General features: G+C 38.2%; 1 protein-coding gene across 1 annotated transcript; it reads right to left on the bottom strand.

Annotated features, from left to right (window-relative positions):
• Window positions 1–9,953: 9,953 nt before the first annotated feature.
• afp4 (antifreeze protein type IV) lies at window positions 9,954–12,448 on the bottom strand. The gene is made up of 4 exons (XM_028009767.1): window positions 12,346–12,448; window positions 12,153–12,227; window positions 11,842–11,992; window positions 9,954–10,334 (listed from the first exon to the last, which is right to left on the bottom strand). The coding sequence occupies exons 1-4, from the start codon at window positions 12,431–12,433 to the stop codon at window positions 10,079–10,081; spliced, it is 570 nt and encodes a 189-aa protein (XP_027865568.1). The 5' UTR covers window positions 12,434–12,448; the 3' UTR covers window positions 9,954–10,078.
• Window positions 12,449–12,781: the final 333 nt, after the last annotated feature.

Genomic DNA, 12,781 nt, shown 5'->3' with positions numbered 1-12,781 from the left:
ACATTAGCGATGCACACCAGTGGAGGAAATCAACATTTCAAAAATGTGTGTTGTCTTTGTCTAAAATTGAAACTTGATTAATATTTAATAACAGATCATTAGGCTTAAGATGGGAAGAATATGTGATAAAACCAAATAACACATAACAATGATAATTATTCAATAAAATGCTTTTAAATCATACTCCAATAATGTTTACATTTTCATAAAAAAATAAAAGCTGTCAACGAAAGTGTCTCTAATATTAACGGTAAAAAGTATGACTATCTACTTCCTGTCAGATGATTGTTCACGCCTCAGTGACCATCATCGACTGTTTTTTGGACTGTAATGTTTCCATAAGGCGAACAAACAGAAAGGGCCAACAGCAGGAGCAACATCCCTGAGCAGCCGGCAAACATCCACAAGCAGACGACTCTCAGTCTTAAGTGGAAGAGCAGCAGCCTCTCTCCCACTTAGGATAGTGGGCTATTTAGCCTGACAGCCATTAAATATGAATTAAAAACCACACAGGCCTCTTTGCCTTCGAAAATGTCATTACATATCTTTATGGAGGCCGGTTGTTGAATAAGCAGTTTGCAGTGCTCCCCTGGGGGCAAAGCTGGGGATGGGAGTGCAGAGAAGTGAAGTAGATGGAGGAAGAATAGGAAGAGATAGCAGGATGGGACGCGAGGGACAGATGGGTGGAGGACCGAGGGGGAGATAAGAAGAAACGAAGCAGGGATGGCAGAATAAAAAACACGGATGGCAACAGGGAGGATGAAGAGAGCAGAGGAGGACTAACGAACAAGCAGGTCTCCTTTAACGGATGAGGCCTAATAGCAGCTAAAATGGAATCTACATTACTGGTCCTAACTGAGTGCAGTACTTCAGGGGCCGGGCCCCGAAAGGAGCAAATAATAGCGCTGGCTTGAAGTGGTGCTTCAGTTTCTCTCCAGTAGATGAGGGAGATGTGTAGGGGGATATGAGATTGATGGGGGGGAGAGAGAGGGAGTACTTCAGAGATGCTAGCCTTCTTAGTATTTTCAGGGTTGTTAAAAATAATCAGAAAAGGAAAAAAGGTCAGCGTGTGCTGGGCCACTCATTTTATCGCTCAGTGTTTATGGTGTGGCCCCGGATGCTCAAATTGCCCCACTGTAATTACCCAAGCTGCACCTCCAAATTGTGACGCTATTGTTGAAGAAATAAAGACATTACCATTGGTCTGTTTGTTCTTGAATACATCATTTGTTGCATTAATAAAACTAATTTCCCTGAAATGTATCTCATATAGTCACGCACAATATACATTTAATGCTGTTATTTTCACCCACGCGCTCGTGTTTGACCCGCAGACAAACTCTTCAGGAGGTAACCGCATGGGAGGCAGGGAAAAAATGACCATAATGCATTCTTTTTATGCTAAATGATCACATTCAGTCAGTCAAACACCTCCTGCCATAGTGCGGCTTTAACAAAAGAACAGTAGAAAAGTGTTGTACAGCAGCAATTCCTTCTCCCCAGAAGAGCTTTTTTTTTTTCAATGCCGCACTGCAATTTGACTTCGGTTTGCTGCTGGGCTCATTGTTTCTGCAAGAAACTGAAGAAAATCACACATTTCTGCTCCAGGCTCTGCAACAAAGAAAATACAAAACCATGTTTAATCACTGGGAAACGCATACATTTCTCACTCTTTATGGCACATCCGTTTAATTTTAATCAATATTGGAATATCAACCAAAATCTGACTTTTAAAAAAAAAATTTATGACAGCAACGACCAATAAAACGATCCAAGAGATTACAGAAAGAAAACATGTTAATTTTGATGTTCTATTTTACATGAATAGAGGAAAATTACAGTAAATATCTGAATTTAAAGCACCAGGTCTGCTTAATAAGCAGAAAGCTTTATATTGTCATTTTAAAACACACATTTTACATTATTACAGAAAAGAAAAGAATACATATTTGCATGTATGCAAAAATAAAAAATTGTTTTTTTAAAAGAAAGCCATTATTCTGAGCACTTTAATCATTTTTAGTCAGTATGTTATTGCTAGCTGTTGAAATATTAATGAAACAATAATAAAGAAATAATCTGTTTGGAGACTTTTATCTTTATTTTATGAGTCAGGAAACACTTCATCCCAGCCACAGCCATCCTGTCCATAAGTGGAAAATGTATGCTTGAGACGTTCAATATTTCTCAGATTTAAAAGAATAAAATTAAAAAATGCATTTGTTTTTGTGTGTGTGTTTATATTTTCTGTTCATGTTTTCATGTTGAACCACATCTAAGCATACAAAAGCTCTCAAAAGTGTGCAGACAGAATATTATGATGTCAGAAAATGAGACCACAATAAATTACTTCCTTTTTTGTTTGGTAGAGCTCAAATGAAACACAAACTAATGTGTTCGGAGGAAAATGTAAAAATAAAAAGCTGCAGCTTTGTAGCAGGGGTGTGTTCGCTCTCGGAAAAGTACAAGATGTTTTATGCACCTTTTGTTTCATTTTCAGCATTCAGTGTTTCTCCATATTGACTTGGCCAGACTGATCTACTCTAAAACATCCCCACATATCAGATTGTGAGAATACCGGCTTCTTCAGGTGATCCACAGATTTTCAGTAAAATTTAGCACTGGCGTCTTTAGTTTTCCTCTTATATCATTTCTTTGTTTATTAGGATGTTTTCTTTAACTCTCTTTATAATCAACTTTCCAGGAGTTTTGGTCCTAATCTAACTGTTATTTGAAACTGTTCTAATTTTTTCTCACTGTGCCAGAAAGCCCCAGTTCCATCTGAAGTAAGGTAATGATGCTGCCACCACTGTGCTTCATTGTGGGGGACATTTTAGTTTGGTTTCTTCAGTACGTAACATGAGGCATCCAGTTTTTGTAATATCATTATTTCTCCATATTTCTTTCAAATTATTGCTGACAACTTTCATAGCACTGTGATATGCTGAGCATTTGTTCTACTCTTCTCCTGACTGATACACTTTTGAAATTTAATCAAAAGCTGCTTCAGCAAAGTTAAGTCTGCTATCAGTACTGTCTGAGTATGTTTTCCTAGTTTCTAGATCAAATACTTTAGTACCCTTGAAATAAGACAAAACTTAGCAACTTTTCTGCAAGATAAATAAGCTTGCTTAAAATCTATAAATCTTGAAGAGAGGTTAAAAAAGTAGTAGCTCTACTGGCAGATTTTTTCACTTACATCAGGAAAAATGTCTTGAAGTGTTTGTTGGTGGACCCAAAATGCAGACAGGAGCTGGAAGCATGGATCATAAACCACAGGGACCAGAGCCAAGACAGAAACAAGAATCCAGAGACAGGAAGCAGAATGAGTTGTGTCTAAACTGGAGAGGCTGATGGCTCAGTGCAGACAGGTTGCAGGTGTGAGGGGAGAGAGAGAGAAAGTGGCAGAAGGGGCGAGGCAGAGAAGGAGAGTCTAACACTAAGGCGTAACTAAAGATATGAAACATAATGAAACCAGAGTATTTAAGAATAACAAGAAACAAGAAATAAACATAATAAACTGGAAACAGTAAGAAAGGACTGAACCAAAGTAAAACAGAAACACGACTGATCGAATCAAAGACAGAAACCAACCAGAAATTAACCAATTCAAACAACTGGACAGATAAAAATTTACTTATTTATTACAACAAAATCTATATTCAAGAATTACTGACTAGAAATAACTTTATATATTTTGCTCAAAAGTTTCTTTTAAATTATTTTTTCTCATTAAAAAGGTGATTCCATGGACACTAGGTGATAAGAATATAATTATATATTATTTGTAGCTCCAAGTGAAACACATTATATAGATTATTAAACACAGACTGATGTTTTAAACTTATGTTTTGGTTAATTATGATGATTTTCTGCTTACAGCTAATAAAAACACATTTACAATGAGAATATTACTTCAGGCCAAAAAAGAAAGAAAAAAAAACAGACAGAAATGTGATCCTAATAAAAAGTCTGCTTAATACCTGCTTAATATTTGATTCTTAAAATGTTACTTTTAGTCTGACCAACTGGCCTCATGGGGTTGAGCTTTACTGAGACATACCTGTATTTTTCTTGTTATCATATTAGAAACAATCTGCTTTTTTCTGTCATTTCCACAACATCCCATCGAAGAACGAATAACTCTCTATGTTTACCTAAACTTTTTCATGAATTTGCTCTCTAAATACATCTATTTTCTCAAAACAGATCCAATTAAACAGCTTGTGAGCTTCCTAAAATAAACTTTTAACAACCCTTTCCATGACTATTAGTATTGTCTGTCTGATTCCTTTAACATGATTACACTCTTTGTCCTAAATTCTGAGTGAGTCCTGAAGAAATAGTCGCCGGGGAAAAGAGCAGTGCCGCTATTATGCAGGCGTAAAGCTAATTAACTCCCCAGCTGCAGCACATTAAGCAGCATGAAAAGTCACCTGCAAATGTCACTTCAATCAGTTAAAACTCTGTTGTGGTGCTGTATATGACCTCATACTGTCCCATTCATCCACCTGAAACAACAGCACCTCTGTTAAGCTCAGTTTGTTCCTCTTTCCTGCAACACGTCTGTTAGCTGCAGAGAAGAAAATGAGCCTTCCGAGTATTTTTTTTATCAGAAATTCAACTTTTCTTTTTCTTAGAAGTAAAAACATTAAATAGCTACTAACATAAAGGAATAAAAAATGTCTTTTTCTTCACATGGTTACAGAAGTTAAGAGTGAGAAATTAAAAGAACAGCTGCAGTACAGCTGGCTGCTACAGGCAGTTAGAAAATTGTTGAGAAAGCTTCCCTGATGGATTCAGTTGAATCAAGTGTGGCTAAAGTTTGGCCCGAGGTTCTCAGAAAATGTTGGTTTCTTTTTTTGCAATTTCTTTGTGTTTTGTGATTGGCCCAAGTGATTGATGCAGATTGTGTCACGTTTTACACCTACAGACTAAACCTTTCAAAAATAGAAAAGGTTATGTACAACACACAATATCTGTTTATAAATTGCCACGTTCCTTGCTTTAATTTTAGTTTGATGGTGAAAAGGACCCCAAACATTCAGTGACTTTTACTCAAAAGTAAATTATTATATTTTAAAAGAATTTTACAGCAAGAATTTTTGAAGAATTAATGAATGGAAAATATTTTCTACAGGCCATAAAAATAAAAATTAATTCATTCAATAAAAGTTAGGAAATCATATCTTTTTATTTAATGAGGCAGGTTTATAAAACAATAAAATGATTAATTTGTTTCATTAAAATGTAACATCCAGTTTACTGCTGAGCTGGTAATAATAAAAATAACAACAAAAAAATGATGAAACTATTCAAAACTTCAAGTTTCTATTTGTCATTGAAACAATAAATATCATGTCAAAGTTTTTACAGTTCAGAACAATAAATGTATTTATAAAATATAAACTTTTTTATATCACTTCATCAACTTTTTAACTCTCAGATTTTTATTTGATGGGGAATTAAAAGATTGCTCACAAAAACAATGACACATTTCTTGCCCAAAAACATCAAGGTCACTCCAGGATGGTTCAGACCTCAGACTACAGTGATGTCAATCCAGTCATACTGAAATATATCCAGATATTTTCAAAAATATCTGCACATTAGTGGATCCAGCCAGGTGAATTTATTGCCCTGTGAAATATTTGGAAAATTTGGATTTGCAATATTGTATTAATATTGCAATTAACCCACATTTTACTAACTTTTCTGCCATTTTTCCTGTCTTCATGACTCCACCCCCTCATGCCACCTGAATCTGGGTCAGGTTACATGCAGAGTGGTAATGCTTGTCATTTAAACTATAACAACATGCCAAACATTGCACCAAAGTAATCATTTGCTTTCGCAAAATTGCCCAGATTGATATTGCTACATCAAGTGTGTATTTGTGCTGCTCTGCAGATCAGTAAATATTAACCAATTTTTCAAAAACATATTTGTTGTTTTTTGATTGGCTTGTACAGTTTTTTGAATGTACAAAGGACAGAGATCAGTGAGAATGTTTTTCCATCTTTAGTCACCATCAGGTTGACTAAGGAAAAGCTAAATAATCTCCTTAATGTTTCATTTAAACAGATTTAATGAATATATACATACAGATGGAAGAGAAGCTGCTGTTTTCCTTGGATCCTGTTCTTCATGTCCAGAACAGGCAGCAGGTACGTTTCTGCAGGCGGGGTGCACAGCTTCACTTGCTCCTTCTCCCCTGCATTGCTCTGTTTCGTGAGTTTGTGTATGGACGTATGTATGTGTGTGTGCTTTCTCTCCTGTCAGTCCACTTAAGGGCCTTTGGTTTCAGAGGAGGCCATTGTATTTCCTCCATCGCCTAGCAACCATCACCAAGGCCAGCGGTCCATTGTTGCGGAGGCTGAGCACCTGAATTGCCTGCTGCCTGTTTCTACTTTTCAAAATTGTACTGTAATTTCACAAAGTGGTGTTTCAGCATTAGAGGGAAGCAGCCGCGCTCCAAATTGGAGGGCTATGAAAATTGGGGTAAGCTTCGTTTTTGGTGGTGTCGCCTAAAAAAATAAATAAAAAGAAACAGCCGCAAAAACAACAGAGACAATCAAATCAAACGTGGAAGAGGGAAAACAAACACTTATTGATTTGACATTGACAGCTCAAGCTATATTGTGTTCTTATGAGTCTGTGAGATGAGGAGACAGCGAAACAAGAGAGTTAAAAACGTAAATATTGAAATTATCCGCAGGTTTGCTGAATGGTAGCTTGTTGAAATGTATTTTATGGCGATAAAAGTCTAGAAAGGCAGGAAGACAAAAAGCTTAAGAAAAGCAAGGAGAGAAACAGAGAAGTGGAAAAATGGGGAAAGATATGAACATGTAGTGGGCGGGATTTTGGTGCTGGAAAAGGTTTATGGGCCAGATTTTTCTCTGTGACGTCACGTTTACACAGTTTCCTTGAATAGCACCTGTGTGCATGGGGGCTGTCTGTCTGTCAGTCCTGAGTAAAAACATAACCCGTGCCAGCAAAAACACATCTATCAGTTGTTCTCCGCCAACCAGCCGAGGCAGAACGTGCTTTTCCTCCGCAGAGGCCATCAGTGGCTGTCAGGTCTGCAGATCTCAGACCCTCAACTCTGAGTCATTTTGTCATTTTCCCGGAGAGCAAGCGTACATTTTTGAAAACATTTTCTTTTTAGATTCAGTTTTCTTTCTTCTTCTTCCTCTTTTTTTAAAAAATTTTTTGCAAAGAAAATTGTTCTTTTTGTGCAGCGGCCATCGACCCCCTGCGTGGATGACCCCAGGTGTTCAATTCAGAAGCGGTAAGTGGAAACAATTTCCCCATCAGTGAAACCTCTGCTTCCTGCATCGCTCTGTGCTGCTCCATATTTTCCACTATAGATTTTCTAATTCTAACGGACATTTTATTTACTTCAACTCATGTTTGTTTCATCATCTGTCAATGTCGCCCACTTTTTCTCAGATGAATATTATGTTTTAACATAAAAAGGCTACAGAATCATCTGACAAATCTGGTTTACCTCTTCATCTCAATTCTAGCTGCAACTAGAACAAAAATCATGATTAAAACTGACAGTAACACTAATCTCCCATCATGCATGCTGAAAACTGTTACATACTTTGAATTCATGCAGAAGTGAGTGCAAAAAAACAAAATCTGGGTAGTTCAGGAGCAGAGTCCAGTGAGTTGGCAGTTTTAAATCATGTAATTGGAGGTGCACCAATCAGACTTTTCCTGGTTTTTGACTATATCTGGTTTTCTCTAAGGTCTCTACAACTGATTCAGATTTTGGCCTATTGCATGATTTATTTTATTTATTTATTTATTTTTGCATGAGAAAAAAGTGTTTCAAGTTTCCTGAAAAAAGATAATCTAACAAAAATTAAAAACTTACAAAATTGGGCCAGTTTCTCCATCAAAGCTCTCATCCTGAAGCCTTTATCTGATTTTTATTAGACTCAAAAAGTTGGTTGTTCTTAGTTTTGATGGATTTAATAAATAGTCAAACAATGCAACATTTGTACCATCCCTTCATCAGCTCACCAATCAGAGCCGATAAAGGGATAATCGGCCAGTTCCGATCAGCGGCTGACTGATTGGTGCGTCTCTGCTAAGCATTTATTTTTCAGAAAACAGAAGCAAAAAGACTTAAAGGTCACAAAAACCAAGGTTAGACAACAAACTAGATGACTGGAACGATTACAAACATTAAAATTTATGACAGAATTTAATTGGTTAAAACACTTGAGATTACAGTCTGAGCTTCTGCATAAGCTGCATATATCACATCCTGTTATACAGCATGCATTCATCAGTGCTGCATGTTCCCATTGGTGTAACATGTCTCCAATGAAAGCTTTAACAAAATGGCAAAATGCCAGTGAGAAACAATCGCCTGTGGGTCTGCGCTCAGAGGCTCGATTCAGACGTCTGCTGCAATAAATATCTGATAATCGTCGATGTCATTAAACCGAACCATTTCCATCAGTTATGTTAAATTAATGCAGCCACTTTTAGAGAGTTAATTGGGAATCTTAAAGGAGGGGATGCAAAGTCCTTCTGGTTGAATGGATCATTTTTTTAGCCTTGTACGGCTCCTAACAACTAATCTTTGCGATGATTCTATTCATTTGTGTTTTGTAAATTAACGACTACCTCTAACCGTCCCGAGCAGAAGGGAAATAGAATATTTGACATGACTAATTCATAAAGTTTACAGATTTTCCTGAGTGGATATAAAAATGGAAAAACTGACCTTTAAAATTTGCATAATTGTTTGTTCAGGTAAAGATCTTAAATTCCGGGTTGATTCCTGCACCGTTTATTCCTGCTGTGTAAAAGATGGACATCTGAGCTCGGCGATCTGCGTGCCAGAACCTCTCGTCAGACGCTGTTTTCTCTCTCTGTTCCAGCTTTCATGGTCACCACCAAACTTGGGATGAGAGCAGCAGATAACCCTGACAGTGACCCCTGGCTCTGCTTCACCCATGTCGTCCTTCCTGCAGGACACAGTCCTGTCCTCACACACTGGGTCTCTGAATCGAGTGTCTGAATCAGAGAAACTGAAGGTCGAGCAGAATTCTGGGGTCAGAGGTGAATGCTGGGACTCTTGAAACTGCTGGTTTGAAGAATGAAAGCTGTTGAGTGAAAGGCTGTCATGTCTGAGCAGAATGTTTCTGAAAGGTGTGCCAGCCGGCTGGTTTAATCTCTGCGAGGACAAGGAGAAGGCTGATCAGGACTGCCAGTTCTGCTGCGGAGCTGCAGCCTGCGGCCTTCAGCCGCCACCAAGGTTCCCTCAACATCCGCCCTGTCTTAACACCTCTGTTCGCTTCAGGAATGACGTTTAAATTCCTGACATTTCCACTAAAATGGGCAGAAATAAAATCTGAAGACATGCGTGATTGGTCCAGTTGGTCCGGAGTGGAGTGGAAGACTAGTGATTTTGTTGTTTTGCTTTTAGACAGACAACAAGTCATTGTCTCCCTCCCTGCTTCAAGACACAAGCACACTAAAACAATCCTCCCATGAAAAATTATTTTATAGAGGGTGTTTATACTTGAGGATTTGTAATCAGTCACATTGAGGATTTTCTGCAGAAAACTGAACTGTTTTGCTATAAAATAAGCTGTTAAATGTTCAAACACTAAAAATGATTCTTTTATGTTCTTGAAATGTGTTAAAGTTTTCACACAGTTGTTTACCATGTTTTGAGGAAACAGATTTGTGTTTTTAAGAATTCTGCATGGCTGGAGCTGCATGAAATACTGCAGGACTCCGATGAGTTTGATAAACCTTCAGCACTTTGAACCATGAATGAAGAAAAAGTCGGAAACTTGCAGCTTAGAGGAGATGCATCTTATTGCACTGAGCTGATCAGATGCAGATTTACTTTATTTTATTTTTATCATCTGATCCTTTTAGTTTCTTAAACATGAATGTGAATAAAAAGCAGGAAAAACTGATGACTTTCAGAAAACTTTAATGATGAAGTTTAAGCTTCTCAGTGAAACTGAAACAGAAAAGTCTTTAGTGTTCAGAGCGGATTCTGCGCTCCAGTCCATTCCGGGTGTTCGTCCAGCCGTAGCGTTCACTGGGGTGGCAGCAGGGCCTTGGACTGCTCCATCACCTGCTGGAGGAATTTCTCCATCATGCTGGTCAGGGGCTTCACCTGGTTCTGGAGGTTGTCAGTCAGGACCTGAGCGTTGAAGTCGTCCGTTAGGGGCCGGATGTGCTCCTCGATGTTGGAGATGAGGGGTTTGACCTGCTCCTGCAGCTTGGCCGCCTCGGACTGGACCTGCTCCACCAGAGGCTGGATCTTCGCCCGGCTGTCCTCCATGTACGTCCTGTGGTGAACAGAACCAGAGGTCAAACATGAAAACATTGAGAAAGATTTATACATATGATTCATATTGCAATGTCTTAGAAATATTCAAGATGCACACATTAAAATAAAGTTAAATTTGTAAAGTGGGAACTGTCTCTTTTTGATTTTGAAATTATTCAATGATTTTTTTTTCTTAAAGTATTTACATCAAGTTACGACCTAAAACAATATTGTATTTTCTTCAGATAAAATGTAGTGGACAGTTGTAAAGCTAACTGAAAAATATATATTTTTTAAATAATAAAAATCTGAAAAGTGCGGTGTACATGTGTTTTCATCCCCCTTTACAGCAACAAATGAAATCCAGTGCATCAAGCTGGACTTAGCAGTAATATTAATTAATACAAAAGATCTTCTCTGTTTCGTGTAATCTGCATTATCCAGATTTTCTATGAAGTCTGTTGATCTGAGGAACTGCAAAGCGGCTCTGGAGGCGGTGCAGAGCTCACCAACTCAGGTGGGAAAACTCTGCTGCCATTAAACCCTGCACTCCTCAAATCTGATCTTTACAAAAGCAAAACGTTCAGCCAGCAGAAAACATGAGGGCAAAGGTATTTCCTCAACACATCATGTCTATTCTGAGACACTATGATGGCAGCATCATGCTGTGGGAAGTTGATTGTAATACTGATTTAGCTAAATAAAGGATAAGTAAAGAATAGGTCAGTGGTTTCAATAAAAGTATTCATGACGTAGATCTAAATTTATGTTCACAAATTCTCCCCATCAGATCCGATTGAGTTTGAGCCGTTATTTAAAAGAGGACAACGATTTTAAAGTAAAGTTTCTAGATGTGGAAAGGTGGTAGAGACTGTAGTATTGGTGAATCTTGTTTTGTTGTATTCATAGCATTCATCCTGCTTTTCCGATTTTCTTCGAGCTCCCAGGTGGTCAGTCTAATGTCTGCTAAAAAGTCGATAGAACATAACTTTTCCATGTGACACAAATTTGTGATTTAGTAGTAGATCATTAAACAGGCCCCCTATTTTAAGAAAGGAGGGACAAATGCTTGTGCCATAGTATTTGTACTGTAATTTCTAGAAATGAAGAAAATTTGCACTTTGCATTCACTCTGTTGTGTGATTTCTCTCTCTGCAGAAATCTTTTATGAAACATTCGAGGACTGTACTACAGATAAATCTGGCTTTCTTCCCAAAGGTTTTGGGCAATCAGCTTAGTGGTTTTGCTATATGTAATATTGCAGAGACATACCTCAAAAGAACTGCAGTGAAAGGTGGTTCTATAAACTCTGATTAACGCTGAAGACAAAGCATGTAAATCATGTTGATTTTTCTTTCCCACTTCACAATCATGCACTACTTTATGCTGGTCTCATGAGATCCCAGAAAAATGCATATTTTATATTATCAGGTGAAATACTTCCATCAGTCACTGTCATCAGATGACTTAACAACAGAAACATTCCTCTGAGTGTTCTGTCCAAACTAAAGCTGAAGTTATCTTACTGGGCAGTGTTGGTCATCTCTAGAGCCTTCATCTTCTCCACCATGTCCTGGGTTGCCATGGTGACGCTGGCGGACATCTCCCTGAGGATCTGGGTGATCCTGTCCACCTCTGCCTGGACTTCACGCTTCACCAGCGACCTGGCCTCAGAGCCTGAGATTGAAGCAGTTTTCAGGAGACAGTTTACTTTTCAGCTGGAATTAGTGTTCACGCTTTTATTTTGTCCTAAACTTTTATTTTTTAGGGATTTTAATGTAGCAGTATGTGGTTTAAATGTAAATATAGTGATAATATTTCTGTAAATATGCCTCACCGTGAGCAACAGCCAGCACAACAAGAATAGTGGCGACCAGGGAGAACTTCATGGCTGCGGAGGAGTAGCACAAACCTAAAAACAGAGAAAAGATCAGCTCTCTAAGCAGCGCTCCGGGCATTTTCTGCAGCTGCACATGTAAAGAGCTCTGATCTATGATTATACAACTAAACACCTTGAAAAGGAGACTCACCTTCACTCCTGGGGTTCTTGGACTTGATGGTGCCCTCTCTCAGAATGTCAGAGGCTTTTATAGCGGCGCAGGATGAGTTAATCACCATTACTCAGACTTTAATCACCTCCAGTGAGAAGATGTGGCATTAAAAGGTCAGAACAAGCACTGTGCTGGCTGAACCTTGAAGTTTGACACTGTCCGTGACAAGAGGGGTGCAAAGTCCACCCTCTGTGATACGAGCTGGAAACACAAGCTCCAAGCTCCAGCTTGATGAAGTCAGGTACACACAGGATGTTTGATGGGGTTACTTCACTTTTAAGATACATTTTTGCTTTAGCTTCAAGACATTTCAACTGATTTAACTGAAGTTCCTGGATCAATATCAAGGTTTCAACAGCAAAGCAGCTAATTTTTTAAAAACAAACCCGCTAATTACAAATTCATTCATTAATTT

Source organism: Xiphophorus couchianus, chromosome 3, assembly GCF_001444195.1.
Source record: "Xiphophorus couchianus chromosome 3, X_couchianus-1.0, whole genome shotgun sequence".
NCBI classification, from domain to species: domain Eukaryota; kingdom Metazoa; phylum Chordata; class Actinopteri; order Cyprinodontiformes; family Poeciliidae; genus Xiphophorus; species Xiphophorus couchianus.
Note: the sequence above shows the minus strand (reverse complement) of the source record. Positions and strands in the feature narration are given on the sequence as shown.